The following is an 18,117-nucleotide window of genomic DNA, read 5'->3' as shown; positions in this document are numbered from 1 at the left end:
AGTTGGTTCATCACATTTTGTCTTTGCCACTCCTCACACTCTTACCCTGCTCTAGCATGGGATCTTGCTTATGGGACAGTCTTCCACAAACTTCTCCAACATGAGTCCCTCTCACAGGCTACAGTTCTTCACAAACTGCTCCCAGTCTAGGTCCATCAAAGGGTCACAAGTCCTGCCAGCAAACCTGCTCCATCCTGGGTTCCTCTCTCCACGGGCTACAGGTCCTGCCAGGGGCTTATTCCAGTGTGAGCTTCCCACAGGGTCACAGCATCCTTCAAATACCTCCACCTTCTCCACTGTGGGGTCCTTCATGGGCTACAGGTGGAATCTCTACTCCCCATCATCTTCCATGGGCTGCAGGGGGACAGCCTGCTCCACCATGGTCTTTTCCATGGACTGCAGGGGAATATTAGCTTTGGTTCATGGAGTACCTCCTGCCCCTCCTTCTGCACTGACCTTGGTGTCTGCACAGTTTCTCACATCATCTCATTCCTGTCTCTGGCAGCAAAAAGCTGCTGCTTGGGGTTTTTTTACCTTCTTAAATATGTTGTCACACAGGCGCTACCACCATCGCTGATTGTCTCGGATTTGGTCAGCGTCAGGTCCCTCTTGAAGCTGGCTGGTGTTGGCTCTTGTCAGAGGAGGTTTCTACCACCTTCTTACAGAAGCCACCCCTGCAACTCCCTGCCCCACTACCAAAACCTTGCCATGCAAAACCAATACAAGGTACAAGAGGCACATTATGTAAAAATCTCACTTTAATATATTATTTCTGGAAAAAATAATTTGTGCAGAAAGAAGATAATGCATCATACCAATTTGATTTATACAATAAGTACATGTTCTTTATTGCCTTTCTCTTGTTGCACTGATTTTATTTTCGTGCTGCTTCTGCTGCACATTTCACTGTTTCTTTCCAGCTTTTCTCCAGTTTCAGCATTAGTCATACCCTGTCTGTAAGTAATATGCATCCATTTCACAACCCACATCATGGAAAGTGTAGAGGCATTACACACCCATCTTACTTGAATGCAAACCCTTTGACTTGTTGGCAAAACAATGCCATGTAACCCAAAATCGCAGGCAGTGGTACTGCAGGTTCATATCCTGCTGAGGGACCCTGGTACCATGCACATACTGTTTTCTTGCCTGATTTTCAGAGTCCATGCTTATGTAGCACTGGAACAGGCTGCCCAGAGAGGTTGTTGAGTCTCCTTCTCTGGAGACATTCAGACCCTGCCTGGATGTGTTCCTGTGTGATTTAGTCTAGGTGATCCTGCTCTGGCAGGGGGGGTGGACTCAATGATCTTTCAAGGTCCCTTCCAGCTCCTAACGTTCTGTGTTTCTCTCTTTACTACGCTGCATCTGTCTCATTGACTCCCATGAGATCACTGTGGGACAGGATGACAGCTAGGTGAGACAGGAGTAACTTAGCTAAGACTATTCCATAAGTAAGGCCAGTGTTATGAGCGAAATGTAGAGCTCAGCTAGGGACATTGAACTAAATACCATTGCATGTTTCTGACATGTCAGCTTCTTTCTGGCTTCAGTTTGAAACACACGTTGAGAATTAGGGGGTATTACATAGCGAAAACGTGTGTTAATGTGCTGGAAAAAGGGCTGGGTTTTGCTGTTAGATCACAAACAGTGGTGTCAAACATTCATCTCTCAGTTACCTTAAAGGATGCAAAATGAACTGTAGCAAGTGTTCCAGCGACGTTACCTCACTGCCTCTTCTGCTGTTTCCTCTCTTTCTCTCTTTATTTGCTTATTTATTTTTGTCAGTTTATTTGTTATGCTAGAGGTGATGCCTGCTGCTAATTGGTTTTATATAAGTACTTTTTTCAGTTCTTAGAATTCCTTCAAGAGTCAGACATATCCTCACATCCTGAACAGAAGCGTTAAGTCCTATGGCAAAAGAAAGCTCGATAGTTGGATTGCTTTTTAAAGTTATTGTAAAAAAACCTGTGATTAAGGCTTTTAATGGTGTGTTATCAATGAATGTTTGATGGATGTAGAAAGTAAAAAAGAAAAAAGTTCTTCCACAGTTTTTGCTGTGTATGCCTCAGGGTTTACACACATTAGTTTGTTAAGGTTACTTGTCACCCACCCTTCTGCAAGTACAACATATTAGTTTATATGAGCGTTAGGTTTATTTAGAAACAGCAAAGTTGCCATCTTCATTACATTTATTTGATTTGTTTTGTACCCTATTCCAGGCAGAAGCACAAGTTCAAAAACGATCTTGGGTTTTGATTGTGTACAATAGCTCTAGACGTAGGCTCAAGATTGAGGGCTGTGATTAAAACACATCAATCAGCTGTAAACTGAGTTATCAGTAATAGTGATGACTGATCACTGCTGAAGAGAGCATACTGATGCTGGATGAGCCCACTCGTATTTACAGTAACGACTATAATGAAAATGCTGGTTTAGTAGTAGTAGTAGGTAATTTGCTTTGTTATTCCCAGTCCTCATCCCTTCCCATTTCCCTTAATTGGAACTCTGGTTTTGTATAATCTTAGCTGATGCTATTTCTGACACTATCTTCTGCTACCATCGGCTTATTTTCTAGATGGGGAGTGATGGAGTTTTGCGCCTCAGTAGTTCCGCTCTAAATAATGAATTCTTCGCATATGCAGCACAAGGGTGGAAGCAGCGACTGGCAGAAGGTAACTATCTACTTGTTCTCGGATTTACCAGAGGTTAATTGTTTTTTATGAAGAATGCCTCCGTTTCTAGGGTGGAGAAATCCTTTTAGAGCAGAGAGTGTAATACACCAGTAATTCAGCAAAAAGAAAAAACTGCTGATTCCATTTTAAATTTAGTGCACATTTTTCCAGTTTGCTGTGGCAGCTTATTTTGACAGCTTAAAAAAAAAAAAACCCCAAGCGCTTTCAGCCAGCCTCAGGAACATAAATGCCTGCAACTAAATCCCACCAATATACTTTGGAAACACTGATGTTGTATGGTAAATTAAATCTGGCTGTGTCGCGTTCACTTTTGCTTTTCATGATTTCCATCTGGAATTGTTGGATGCCTGTAACAGAAACCACAGCATGTTGTATTTGTAGCTTTAATTTATAATTGCCCGTATTAAGCTAATCCTTGACAACTTTTATTCAATATGTTAGTATTTGTTTTTTAGGAGAATTTACCCCAGAAATGCAGTTGCGCATCAGACAAGAGATTGAAAAGGAAAAGAAAACAGAACCTTGGAAAGAAAAATTCTTTGAAAGGTTTTATGGTGAAAAGTAAGTACTGAAGCAAATGAAAGCATTTTTTCATTTTCTTTTAGGAGGAAATGAAAATATAATTCTCTGCTTCACATAACACGGTCATGTGCTGTAAAACTTAATAAAGCAGTTATCAAAGGCAGTCATTCCCCAGTATAAGAAGTTGTGGGTAGAATTATTGTGGTGTGTCTGCACTTGCATTACAATTGCATTTGTAAAGGTTCGTAACTCATCCATAAAAGTTCATTCCAAGGAGAGTTTAAGACACAAGGCCCAAGCATGTGAGTATTTTCTAATTATCTTTTAAAAGATAGCTATTTTCCCCTCATGCAACATATAAATACAGCTTCCTACAGGCCAGACAACCAGTGCAGATATTTCTGTAGTATATTTTTATTTCTTCTATTTTTTTCTAAGCTAGTTGAAAAGATTCTCAAATAAAATAACATTTTTTACTGTTTGATTTTGCATCTTTGTTGGAATAGAATATACAATGCAAAAATAAAAAGTGGCAATGACTTCTCTAATTTTAGAAGTGAGATGCAAAGAATAAATACCCTTAACTGACTAAAATTAATTAGATAGTATCACTCCAGGTGCACAACTGTGAGGAGTCAGCACAATTTCATTGATGCTACAGAGATGGCATTCTGCAGCAGCTGAAGATTTATTTTTTATATTCTAGGGGGGAGGTTAATCAAAATTTTAAGGGATGTTCATAATTTTAAAATTCAAGAATCTTTCTTTTAAGAATTGCTTTAAAAATATAATCCATCAATTTCATTTCTGGTTTTAGAAATATTAAGTATTGGAACTATTAATTATTATAATGTATAAACTAGTTATTTAATGATACTGGATTTTTCAGGTATGTTTTAATGGAATTTATGAATATTACCTAGCAAACAAAAATATGCCAAGGGAACCATCATCACATGACGTGTCTTAGTTTTGTTGTTAGATGTTCTTTACTTAGGAAATCCAGGTCAGGGGGAACCCTTCATATAAGTGATTAACATAAAGACTAAGGCATTAGCTAAAGTCTTTCTGCACTAACAGTGCTACTTTTTAAAATCCACTGTCTTGGGCCACTGGGGAGCATGATGAAAGGAAGGTAGCAAACAGACATCCATTTTAATATTTCATTTTGCACATCCTTGCTGGGTGCGAGGATGAATGTAAATACTCCCAGTATGAACACTGTTTCTTCAGCACTTTACATATAATAGAAACTCTAAGGTCTTACAGTGGCACTTTCTTATTATCAAGTGCTTAATTTCTTACTTAACAGCTTTGACACCTCCATGTAGTCCAGACGTTGATTTCTTTAGTATCAAAAAATAATAATTGGGTTTTTAGATAAGGAACATAATGGCTTTTCATTATGCATATTCATGAAGGGGAGGGCAATGTATTGACATAATTGACATAAGGACTGCCACAAGAAGTAGAACTTTAGCACCAGCGAAGCACGAGCACCTCGCTGTAGTTGAAGCATGTTCCTCAGTCACAAATGACTTGTCACATGCACTGAGAATGATACACACGATTTTACAGAGCAAACAGTCCTGCCGTGCTAGCTGGATGCTGGACACTGTGATGGCTGGCAGATAATTACTCAGGCTGCAGTGATACATGTCATTCAGGTTGATACGTTCCTGACATCGACATTGTTATGCAAAATGTCATATTGCACATAATTTCCACTTTGACTACAGTATTGAATCTGGTGTCCCATGTGTGTGTGTGTCCCCTGCCCTTTTCCCAGCTTGCATTGTTTCACTTGCATTCTTCTTCATGTCTGTTATGTAGGCAGTTTCTACTTTGCTGCTTGGCCAAATTCAAGTACTTTTTCTCATTATTTACTGACTGAATGGTAGCTTTGGCTATATTTTCCACCTTGTGTAAGTTCTTTTGCCTTTTTTCACTTTGTTTTTTAAGCTTGCTCTGAGTATGATTTGGCTTTTGTTTATTTTCAGCTATGTTGATTCAACGGGAAGTAGCAGAGTTTGAAACTCCCCTGAGTCATTTCTCTTGTGCATTGTCTGCAAAATGCCTATCTCTTGCAGTCTGACTTGCTCAACCAACAGTCAGCGTGGCATCTGACTTCAGCTAATTTGATCTTTTAATATTCCATAAGTAAATTCAAGTTTCACCTTATAGTTAGAGGACATCAATAGATGCAGATTCTTTGTCAGAATTTTTACATAGAGTTCATAGCATTTGAAGGCTATAGAGTGCTTCTTCCATGTAACTGTATATCTTATATTTCTTGTGCTTGCTCTTATCTCTGCTCAGGCTGTTTACAACAGGACTGCCAGTTGTAGAATCATAGAATCACAGAATGCGTTAGGCTGGAAGGGACCTTTAAAAGTCATCTAGTCCGACCCCCCTGCAGTAAGCAGGGACATCTTCATTTGATCAGGTTGCTCAGAGCCCCATCAAGCCTGACCTGGAATATCTCCAGAGATGGGGCTTCCACTACCTCTCTGGGCAACCTGCTCCAATGACCTACCACCCTCATGTTGAAGATTTTTTTTCCTAATATCCAACCTAAATCTATCATTTTCTAGTTTAAAACCTTTACCCCTTGTCTGCTACATACCTTCATGAACAGTTCTTCCCCAGCTTTCTTATAGGCACCTTTCAGGTATTGTAGCTCCATTTATGTTCATCTTGTACTTTCTCATGGTTGTTCATTTTTCCTCTCTCTAACTTTCTTTTAAAAAAAAAGACTTCATTCTGCAGTCATTTCTCCAGAACCAGCTGACGCATGTTGCCAGAAATTCGTGTTCTTCTGGTTTGTTGCCCCAGGATTGCAAGGGTTATACTCTATTGTCTCAATATATTATTTCTTTTCCCGCTCTTGAGAGGATTCCATGTCAGGATAGTACTGCCAGCTCACTAAATCAAAGCTTTAATTTTGGGTAGATGTCTTCTAAATTTTATTGCCAATTTAATCCTTCATATTTTCATTATTATTTTTTAATTTATTTTCCCCAGTACTACTTTTCACAGCACTAGAATACCAGCATCCATATATCCTTGAGTAGCTGTTTGGGTTGCTTTGTTGTTTGGGTTTTTTATTTGATGACTGACTGCCCTTACTTTATCAGTTAATCCTGGCCTTATCAGCACTTTTCCTGATAGCTGTTTACTGTGTTTACTGCTGTCTTCATATTTTTGTGCTGTTTTGGAAACTTTTGGTGCCTGTTTCTCTAAAGAAGATGACAGATCAGCTGTTTATCTTGCTATCTTAGATTGCCTTAAACATGCTGATCTTGAGTCTTCTCCTTCTGAAAGCCTTTTTCTTCACTGCAGTATCTTCCTCAAGGTAGCAAATCTATTACTGCAGAAAACCAATGAAGATTCAGTACATGTTTTGCTGGCCTTAATCATGCAGTATCTTATTTTTCTTAAACTTCTTCTTCAGTATGTCACTAGAATGTGTGTATTTGTGTAGTGTTCAGGTGACATTTGCATTCACCATTATCCTGTCCTTCATTCCTTTGCTGATTTTCATTCCATAAAGACAACCATCAGGCAGCATCATCTTCTGGCATAAGCCAGCAAGAGAAAACAGGCCACTGATTCATTTTTCAGTAGCACAGTGGATTTCTTTCCCCTCTTCATTTCCCTGAGGTAACTTTTGCTCCTTTACACAAGAAATTTTAGAGGAAGTTACTCGCCTAAAACTGTGTAAACTAAACTTTACTCACCTAAACCTATAACCTCAGCTTAGTCTATATAGGGAACCTGTAGCCTGTTTAGAAGAAAGACACGTCTTCTGAAATGCATTCAGTGGGGGAGATGTAAATTTGCTGTTCTGAACTGCTCTCTAGAGGATCCTTCCTCAGTGTACTGATGGCATAGGGAGCCTTTGTGCATATTAAGTGACTACTAGGAGGCAGTATAAATAATTACCCTGAGAGTGCATTTTTGGCTACCAGTCCCTGGCTGTGGTTTTTAAGCATGTGTTTAGGGCTATCACTGTAATGCTCAGTGTTTTTCAGTGAGCATTGATGTGCCCACTGTAATGTTCAGTGTTTTTAAAAGGTCCACCACAGATTTTGGTTTTTTACATGTCTATTCTGTGCTTCCATATAGACAGGTCTTTGTGATCTCTGGCAGCACACTGACAAGTTATCTCGCTGCTGTAATTTCTGAATATCTTTTATGCTCACTTATTTCCATATTTTTGATTATAATGAGAACAGAGATCAAACTTACGTTAATTAGGTTTGAAGATCCTTAAGACCATGAAATTTCTTTTAAGGCCTCCAAGACAAGCCTTTGTGTGTCTTCTGCTATTGTGGAATTGCTGAGGACCAAAGTCTCCTTGGGAAATCTTACTGAAACACCTGTACTCCTGCTGTCCTTAGAAGGAAATGAGGATAACATAGAGCGTATATCTTAAAATATAACCATTTTTTCAGCCTTTTGTTTTATTTTGCTTTGTTGGTTTTCAGGGTTTTTTTTTAATTTGATTGAAGTAATAAAACTTTTTTTAAACTACTATTTTCAGGACCAAAGGGAAGGAAATCTCAAGAAGTATACACAATAATGGTTCTTTTGCACTTCATCCTTGAGAATGGATGCGTAGATTATAAATTAGCTCCTTTAGAATGTTAGACTAGTTTTTAATTATAGTGAAATGAATTAAAAATACATACATATATCTTTTTATTTAGAAATAGTTTTTATCCTAAATGAAGTATTTAGTTTCCTGAAAGAATGGAGAAATAACACACAAGCTGTTAGCTGAGATCTTTATAATTGGCTTTTGAGTGGTAAAATGAGGCTGAAATTGAGTTATTTTGACGTTAATGATAAATTTGAAATGACCATCAAATTACAAAGCATCCATTGCCTTATTAGGTTTAGGTGCAGCATTTTAGCCATATTGCTAGCTGTGCTGACCCTACAGGAGGAAAAAAGGGATTTCCTTCATGACTGTTCCTGATGGAAGAAGACATAGCGTGCATTTGCTCTGCAATGCATGCTGCAGTAGTATTGCAGTGTTGTGCTGGTACTAAAAAACAAACAAGCATCGAAATTTGTCCAGGCCAGTGGTAGCTGGTTTCTCAATCAGAATGCTTTAAGTGCCAAAGTCTTTACTGAAGTCCAAGTACACTACATCCACAGCCTTTCCCTCATCCACTAAACTAGTCACCTTGTCATAGAAGGTGATCAGGTTAGTCTGGCAGGACCTGCCTTTCACAAACCCATGTTGACTGAGCCTGGTCACCCAGTTGTCGTGCATGTGCTGTGTGGTAACACTCGAGATGACCCGTTCCATGATCTTACCTGTCACTGACAGGCCTGTAGTTTCCTGGACCCTCCCTCTGACCCTTCTTGTAAATGGGTGCAACATCTGCCAGCCTCCAGTCAAGTGGAACTTCCCCAGTCAGCCAGGGCTTCTGGTAGATGATGGAAAGGAGTTTGGCAAGCACGTCGGCCAGCTCCCTCAATACCCTCTGGTGGAACCCATCTGGCCCCATAGACTTGTGAATGTCTAATAGGTCTCTAACCATTTCCTCCTGGACCATGGGAATTTCATTCTGCTCTCCCTCCCTGTTTTCAGGCTCTGGAGGCTGAAGACCCGCGGAACATCTCACATTACTATTAAAGACTGAGGCAAAGAAGGAACTAAGTACCTCAGTCTTGTCCTCATCCTTTGTCACTAATGTTCCTCCTGCATCCAGTAAGGGCTGGAGATTGTGTCTTTGTCCCTCCTTTTGCTGTTGAAGTATCTGTACAAAGATTTTTTATTATCTTTCACAGAATTGGTTAATCTGAGTTCTAGTTGGGCTTTAGCCCTTCTGATTTTCTCTCTACACCCCTGTAGTCCTCCTGAGATACCTGCCCCTTCTTCCAAAGCTCATAGACTTTCCTCTTTTTTCTGGTGTCCACTCAGATCTCTCTGCTCAGCCAAGCTGTTTTTCTCCCTCGACGACTCCTTTCCTGGCAGATGGGGAACAGCCTGTCCTTGTGCCACCAGGATTTCCTTGTTGAAGAGCGTCCATCCCTCCTGGGCTTCTTTCCCCTTAAGCACTGTCTCCCATAGATTACTTATACTCTATCTACAAATAGATTACTTATTTTTTAAATATTTAAGTTTCTTAATGCTGGTAAAATATCTAGATGGTTTTCCAAAATACATAAAACTAGATCTAAAGCCATATAAATTAGTCACCCACCACTTAAAAATACCCACTATTTTAAACTGGAAAATACGTCCTTTTTTTGTAAATAAAAGATGTGGGCAAGAAAGATTCCTTTTATTCCTTTTATTGTGTCTGTGATGAAAAGACCTTTTTTATTTGTGTATTTTATTTAGATTGGGAATGTCAAAAGGGGAGTCGATGAAGCTCACTGCAGTGCAGAAGAATGATGAAGATGAAAGCAATTCTTTGGGTGGATCTTCTGGTACACCTGGTCCTTCGAAGCAAGCAACCTTTGAGGAACAAGAAGAGAAAGGCACCAAAATACCGCCTTTACCAGAGAGAGATTATTGTCCACCTCTTTGTAACATGGAACAGGCTCCTGTCAAGGATTTAATGGCAGACTCAGAGGACATACTGATACCTGAAGAATCAATCATTCAGGAGGAGATTGCTGAAGAGGTTGAGACAAGTATTTGTGAATGCCAAGAGGAGAACCATAAAACAGAACAAGAGTTTTCTGAGGAGTCAGTAAGTCCAGCTGACACAAATGAAGAAACAGAGGCAGTGCAGCTTGCAGACAGTGCTGAGTCCTGTGTCATGATGAATGATGTAACTGATACTGTATCTCACATTGAAATTAAAGTGGAGTTGAAGTCAGAATGCCCTCAGGAGGAGATGTCAGTTGTGATAGATCAGCTGGAGGATTGTGTATCACCAGCCCGATCAGCCTCATCTCCAAACTCTGTCAGTGATACAGCAGAGAAGGATTCTGAGTCTGCAAAAGAGCTAATGGCACCAGAAATGCAAAATGCTGCTCTGGAAGGCTCCTTGTTCACTGGTGGAGGCATTGCAGTGGATATGGAGCTTCAGAGTGACCCTGAGGAACAATTGTCTGAGAATGCTTGTATTTCTGAAACTTCATTTTCCTCAGGAAGTCCAGAAGGACCATGTGTTTGTATTGCCTCTCCTGGAGGAGACACTCAGTCAACTTCAGAGGAACCTTGTACTCCAGCATCTCTTGAAACAGCTTGTTCATCTGAAGTGTCCAGTACTGAAAATATTGAAGGTGATATTCAGCAAAAGGCCAGTGATGAAAACTCACATACACCTTTAATGTCAGAAATCTCTCCTATGTCCACCTCACCTGTAACCTCAGAAGCATCTCTGATGTCAAATTTACCTTTGACATCAGAGGCATCACCAGCTTCTAATTTACCTTTAACATCAGAAACATCTCCAATGTCTGATTTGCCTTTAACATCAGAAACATCTTCAGTATCTTCTGTTCTTCTAACCTCTGAAACATCCGTGGCAAATAGTTTGCCTCTTCCATCAGAGACATCTCCAGTTTCTAATTCCCCCAGCAATGAAAGACTTGTTTTGCCACAAAGGAAATCACCATGTTTGCTGGAAGACTCTCTTCCCACTTTGAAAGAAGAAAGCTCTGCCATTCCTAAGGTGATCCAAGAAGAAAATCTTGTTGTTCAGCCAAAGCAACTTCAGAGTGCCCCTGAAAATATGAAAGTTGGTTCGCTAACAATTATACCTGATACTTCAGTATTAGAAGAGCCCCAGAGCAAAATCCACAGTCATCAGCCATGTAAGCCACATTCTGAAATGGAGAAATCCTACATTGCATCCATCCCAGAACACTCTCCTCCAGAGGTGATCAAAATTAAAAATCACAGTCTTCAGCCAAGAGGTGACAAGAAAGTGACGCTGTTGCCATCAGAGGTAGCGGTCTTATCAGAAGGATCAGTAGGCAAAAATATCGAACTGCTTCCATCAAAACCACATGATAAACTATATACCTCATCTCTAGAGAAATCTACATTCTCTGAAGTGAGCAGAAGTAAATCTCACAAGCTAACAGGCAGCACCCAAAGCCGTCTGGAGAGTTCACATTCTTCCAAATCGTTAGAACCCACAAAATCACCCGAAGGGAGGAATGAAAGTAGAGACCCAGAGATCCCAAAGAGGAAGACAGCAGAACAGCACAGTTTTGGAATCTGCAAAGAAAAGAGAGCTAGGATAGATGATGATCAGCCTAACCGTAGTGCTTCGTCAACGAGTCCATCTGATAAAGATCAGCCACCCAGAGAGGAACCCCGAGTTCCACCCCTTAAGGTAAAGTAATGAATAAACAGGCTGACTTGGAAACTGAGGGTGTATTATCTCCCTCCTACTGGCTGCATAAAGACACAGTGCGTGGTGTGTATCTTGTGGCAACATCAGGAGTTGGTTATGATAGTTTCACTTTTAGCATCACATTCCTACCTTGGCAGATTACTTCTAAAGTAAATACACCGATGGGGTAGGCTGAAGTGTAAGTGTAATTAATTCCTTGTAGAATTAATTGGAAACAGAGACCTTGCTATCACGGGGCTGTCTTAATCGATATGCATATAGATAGATACCTTTGTTAATGGCAAAGCAAAAGGTAAAAAAGACACCCCAGTTAAGCAAACACTTCTGTGTGTGCCATTCCACTATGTCAGAAAGTAAATTCCAGTTGAAAGGTTTCTTTTTTTCCCTAACGAGGGAATCTATAGATTTAGTTATATATAGGCTCAGCATTTTGACCCTTTTAATTTTCTACACGGTGACATCAGATAGGTTTTAGATCCAGTTTTCTGAACTTAAGCCATTGACTTCGCAATACTAGTTCCTGATTATTCACAAATGCCCTTTTCTGCATTTATTTTTAACTGCTGCAATCACTGAACATTGTTAATATGGCCAGGAGGGCAGATAGGCTAACTGTTTTAATCACTAGTGCGGCAGCATATTTCAACTAATTTATTTTTACGAGCAGTGATGCAATTGGAAGTTGGCCCATTCTGAGTTTAGCAATATTATTAGTTCAAATTTGGAAGGTCTCTATCTAGCCTAATAAATTCAAATTGGTTCTCCAAGCACAAAGGAAAACAGATCTCCAGGGAATAAAAAAAAAAGGTCATGACTCTAATAATAAAAATAATCAAGCACTTAGAGCGTTAGCAGTTCTGGGGATGCAAGCTAGAGACTGAAAAAAGTCGCTCCTGAAACAGAAGGCTAAGCATTTAGAAGTTATTGTGAGTTTGGGATATTTTGTAAAATATGCTTATGTAAATGCTAAAGCCTCGCAATACTGGGCATGAGCCTTTATTTATAAGCAAAACCTTTAACTGCTAGGAAAAGTGTACCATTCCAGCCTTCCAGACCAGCATAGCACAGTGCTGTTATATAAATGGCTCTATATTACAAAACCATCTCACTGGTGATTTCCACTGATGTCTATGGAAAATGAGATGCTGTCAGTCTTGCACAATCTTAGCAACTGAATCTCCCTGAAACCTCCAGCCAGCAAATGAGAATAATGAAAAGTTTCCAAGCATTTCCAAAAATTATTTTGGACAATCAATTCCAGTTTGTTTTTTGTGTAACAAATATTTGGCTCCTGGGTCATCTCACTGACAACCCCCTAGCCTTTGTTATTAAAAGAGGAAGAAGAACCCTGGTTCTCCTAAATCATTCTGCTATATGGCTCTCCCTTTCTGTCATACCTTATGACTGCTCTTTCTACAAATGCTACCTAGCTTTCTTCTCGGTTCCTTTCAGAAGAGAAGTCACAGCATTAACCACTAAGTCCTATTGCTGGGACAGCCGGGAAACATGTGTCCCTTTCAGGAAATGGAAATAAATGCTTTTCTGCCAACAATTGGGTATTCCTATCTCTCTTAGTCTCTAATCCCAAAAACAGATGTGCCTAACTGGAAACATACTAATAATCCCAGTGATTTTACAGGTTATTATTTTGCTTGAAGTGTTAGGTTTTTAAAACTTTAATATTTGCAGTTTTAATACTTGTAGGTTTGAGGATTTTCTTTTTGAAAAGCAGAAGTGTAGGAAGTATCTCAGGGACATACTAAAGTGGATCTCTTAAAATTGCCAGAGAGGACAGAAAAGGTGTATCCTTTGGTGATTCACTTCTTGTATACCACCACTCTAAAGTGCTGTGTGGTATAACATGAAAAATAGGCTCAGTGAAGACACTGCTCATCCCATCTAAAGACAAGATTTGTTGTCTGGTATATAAGTGAAAGGCAGGTTGTTCCCGATGTCTTATTGGAGACCAAGAAGCAAAATCACTATGTGATCATTACTTTTTCACACATTTGCAGCAAGAGCTTAGGTGTAGGCTCTTTTCAAGTATCATTGCACTGGGCTTGTTGATCTTCCCACTTAGATACATTGCAGATAAAACGTCTGACAAATTGTATCAGATAAGCATCATATTGTCATATAGTTCAGTCTTTCTTCCATCAGAAGGATCGATGTGACAAGGCTAATACACATGTCAGTTATTCATGCTGGAGGAGGATAAAAAACTGCAATGTAAATATCACTAGTTTTTAGCACTTTTCTGTCCAGCCACACTGAGCAGTCATCCCCTTCATTACCTTTTTCTGAACCTTTTAAGAGACAGCTGGTGATTTTAGGCAGTAGACTATCTCATTAAAACTATTGGGTTTTTTCTTCCTTTAGATTCAGCTTTCAAAAATTGGACCACCTTTCATCATCAAGAGCCAACCTGTTTCTAAGCCAGAACCTCGAGTTTCCCCAAGTCCGTCGGTCAGCAGTGGGAGAAATACTGGGGCTAGAACTCTTGCAGATATCAAAGCAAGAGCTCAGCAAGCAAGAGCCCAAAGAGAAGCTGCAGCTGCGGCAGCCGTGGCAGCAGCTGCAAGCATAGTATCTGGAGCGATGGGGACCCCGTGCGAAGGTGGGAAGACAAGAACACTGGCACACATCAAGGAGCAAACGAAGGCCAAGCTATTTGCAAAGCATCAAGCCAGAGCTCATTTACTCCAGACTAATAAAGAATCAAAGTCGCAGTTCAGCTCAAAGGAAAGTACCTCATCTCTGGAGATACCAACTTCGACTGACACAAAGATTGAAGGTTCTACTGGTGTCATTATAGTAAATCCTAACTGCAGGTCCCCTAACAACAAGTCTGCTCATCACCGTGAGACTACCGCTTTGTTGCAGCAGCCACTTAACACAGCTACATTACCAGAAACTGCTACTGAGATATCTGTGCACAGTTCTGATGAAAATATACCTATGCCACAATTGTGTGAGAAAATTATTTCATCTACCTCTACTGAAAGTAACAGTGTGCCAGTGCTTTATAATAAAAGTTCAGTCTCTGTGTCTGTTTGCAGCACTGCTATGTCTGGAGCAATTAAAGAACTTTCTTTTGCAAGTTCTGTTGATAAATCCTCTGTTTTAATGTCTGTTGACAGTGCAAACACAACAGTTTCAGCTTGTAATATAAATATGCTGAAAACCATCCAAGGGGCTGATACTCCATGCATAACCGTTGGACCAAAATGTATTGATAACAGTAACGTCCCAGTCTCCATAGACAATACGGTCTTACCGAATGCCATCGATGACAAAAGGTTGCCGCTACCAAGTAGCAATGCGAATAACACAGTCTCCAGTCATTATGCCACTGTGCCACCTTCATCTATTGCAAATAATTTGCCAAATCATCTCTCTGGTAGTTCTGTACTGATTCCCCCAGTGGGGGCTACCAACAGGTTTTCTTCTGATAAGATAGCCATAACCGGGTGTAACGAGCAAAGCACGGTCTCCATTCACACTGCCGCTAGGTCAGCTTTGAGTTGCAGCGAGGCCCTTGCAGTAGCAGATTCTGTTGGAAGGCCGCCCATGTCGATGTTTACTGGTAACATGGTGACGATAAGCTCTTACGATAACGCTACCAAATTAAATGCTGATCTCTTAGAAAAAGGCTCCGGAGCACGAAACCGAATGGATCTCTCCGGTAAACCTCAGCCCGTGAGCTTTACACAAACTGCCATGAATAGGTCTATACCTTGCAAGGTCATTGTTGACCACACTACAAATATGAATTCCGGTCTGTCGCTTTCTTCTTCTTCTTCTTCTATTGAAAATGCAGAGACCAGCATTGACCTGCAGAGCAGACCTGTCAGGACAGAAGCTGCCTTACAAAGTATAGCCTGTCCTCAGGTGTCTGTCATAAGCAGGCCTGAAGTGGTCTCTAGTGAAAGCCTTGAGCACAGTTCCAGCTTTATCACCATTACGGCAAAGCAAGACAGCAAGAACTTGCAGGCAGGTTGTTCGAGTCTTCGAGAAGTGCCTCTTGCTCCTCAAGATAAATTAATTGAGGTGGTTACCCCCAGCCAAGGTTTTGCTGAGCAACTAAGAGGTCCTTCAGCATTTAAAAATGAAGGAGATGCTGTCTGTGCCAATCAGTATAACACTAACAATAGAATTTGTTGGCATGACGAAGAGGCCATGAGTACGGACCAGCCAGTGGTCAGCCATCTTAACTCCGGTAAGCATAAGGACTACGCCGAGCAAAACTGCTTAAAAAACGTCAAAACTGAACCTTCCAGTTACACGCAGATGTCAGAACTGCAGTCCAGGAGTCTTCTGACGAGCATTGCTGTGCCTGTTAAATCGGAAACTAACGAGCCTGACAAGTGCTTCAGGATGGACACTGAGGATTTTACAGGACCTGAAATGCCTGCCCAGACTGCAGAAATAGCCACGAGCGCGCAGCCGCCACAGACCTCCAAGACGTCCATCGCGGACTCCATGGAGGACTCCCTGTCCCTGACAACAGAAACCCTAAAGAGAGTTACCAGTGCCGGGGGCTCTAGCTGTCGCTTGTCGTCAGTGGAGGCCAACAATCCTTTAGTGACACAGTTACTGCAAGGCAATCTGCCTTTAGAGAAAGTGCTGCCGCAGCCCAGATCAGGAGCCAAACTAGAAATTAACAGGCTTCCCTTGCCTTTGCAAACTACCTCAGTATGTAAAACAGCAGTGTCCGAGAGAAATATTGTTGAACATCCTTCCAACTCTCCTAATCCAGATGGGAAAGGATTTACAGCGGGCAGCATAGCCCCGCTACAAATCAGAAAGCGTGAAAACCATCCGAAAAAGAGGATGGCCAGGACTGTAGGGGAACATGCTCAAATTAAATGTGAGCCCGGGAAGGTGTCAATGGACACAGATGTTAAAGTGGCTCCTTGTGTAATTAGTTCCAGCATGAACCAGCTAGGGCATGGTCAGCCATTTAAGCAGGAGTGGCTGAACAAACATGGCATTCAGAGCCGAATTGCTCACAGCCCAGAGATCAAACAGCAGAAGAGGCCGTTGCCTTCATGCAGTTTCCAGCAGAGCTTATTTCACATTGATAAAAATGGCAGCTTTCATGCAGAAGCTAGTACCTCACATAGACAGCATTTTTACCAAATGTCCATGGCTGCAAGAGGCCCCATTCCTACGGCAGCTTTGTTGCAGACTACTTCAAAAGGCCCACCTGGCTGCAATGCCTTTGCTTTTAGCAGACACCTGGAACAGAAGGGCTTGGGAGACGTGAATATTTCTACAGCAGCTCACCAGCTGAGGCTAGGAAGTGTGTTTTCCCCTAATATTCAAATTAAGGAAGGTGATGACATTGCCAGTGCCTCTCAAACTCTGCAGAGTAAAACATTAGTGCATCCCCCTCCTCCCCCTCCGCCCCTGCCACCTCCTCCCCCTCCTCACCCAAATGCAGAAGTCCCCTCTGATCAAAAACAACCGACAGTTACTATGGAAACCACTAAAAGACTGAGTTGGCCTCAGCCAGCAAGCATCTGTAGCAATATAAAATCTGAACCTATTTCTTTTGAGGAAGGTTTAAGCAGCAGCTGCGAACTGGGCATGAAACAAGCTCCCTATGATCAGAACGAAGTGAAAGAACAGTTAAAAGCGTTTGCATTAAGAAATGCAGATTTCTCTTCCTATTTACTTTCTGAGCCACAGAAGCCTTTTACCCAACTTGCTGCTCAGAAAATACAGGCGCAGCACCCACAGCAGCAGCAGCAGCAGCAGCAGCTCTGTGGAAATTACCCAACAATCCACTTCGGTAGCACAAGCTTCAAAAGGGCAGCATCTGCAATTGAGAAATCGATGGGGATTTTAGGAAGTGGCGCGAGCACTGCCACAGGCCTGTCTAACCAGAACGCGCAGATCCCGGTTCAGAAATTTGCTGACAGCAGCAATGCCGATGAACTGGAACTGAAATGCTCGTGCAGGCTGAAAGCCATGATCGTGTGCAAAGGCTGCGGAGCCTTCTGTCATGATGACTGCATAGGGCCTTCCAAACTGTGTGTAGCTTGTCTGGTTGTACGGTAGGAACTGAATCAAAGATGCAGTATCCCTTGTCAGCGTGGGAGAGCGGGACAAAGGAGCGAAGGGATTGGAGCAGTTTAGGCCATTAATGGTTTGCAATTAGTCGATCGATTTATTTTTATTTTTTTTTAATTGGGGTATTTTTTATTTCCACGTGGTGCTTTCAGCATTTAGTTATTCCTGCCTGAGTGCCATTTGCTGGGAAGAAGAGGAAACCTGTAGAAGTAGGGTTTTTTTTTTTAAGAAAAGATAGCCTTGTTACCGAAGCTTCTATGAACTCTTTTGCTGTGATAAAAAAAAAAGGCATTAATGCATGTCATTCCTAGCTTCTATTTATTTGCACAAAGTGCAGCACGTTTTTCCTCAGCTTTTTGATAGTTAATACAAGCTGCAGGTTAAAGATCAGTGGAAGAATAACTCTGCAAGAAGTGGAGTATCTATGCAGAACGAGTAACACACTGAATAGTGACCGGTTTGAGTGGGGTTGTGGCAAGGTGTGGGGT

At 41.2% G+C, this 18,117-nt stretch overlaps 1 protein-coding gene across 1 annotated transcript in view; it reads left to right on the top strand.

Annotated features, from left to right (window-relative positions):
- Nucleotides 1-17,617, top strand: part of ASXL3 (ASXL transcriptional regulator 3) — a gene marked incomplete at both ends in the record, with an annotated part of 128,485 nt that extends 110,868 nt beyond the window's left edge. The window contains 4 exons of the mRNA XM_084280174.1: nucleotides 2,576-2,672; nucleotides 3,149-3,254; nucleotides 9,577-11,530; nucleotides 13,931-17,617. Coding sequence (XP_084136300.1) covers nucleotides 2,576-2,672; nucleotides 3,149-3,254; nucleotides 9,577-11,530; nucleotides 13,931-17,617 — 5,844 coding nt within the window. The remainder of the gene's footprint in view (nucleotides 1-2,575; nucleotides 2,673-3,148; nucleotides 3,255-9,576; nucleotides 11,531-13,930) is intronic.
- Between the last annotated feature and the right edge of the window lie 500 nt (nucleotides 17,618-18,117).

This window comes from Gallinula chloropus, assembly GCF_964237585.1.
Source record: "Gallinula chloropus genome assembly, chromosome: 2".
NCBI classification, from domain to species: Eukaryota; Metazoa; Chordata; class Aves; order Gruiformes; family Rallidae; genus Gallinula; species Gallinula chloropus.
This window is presented reverse-complemented; position numbering and strand designations above follow the sequence as displayed.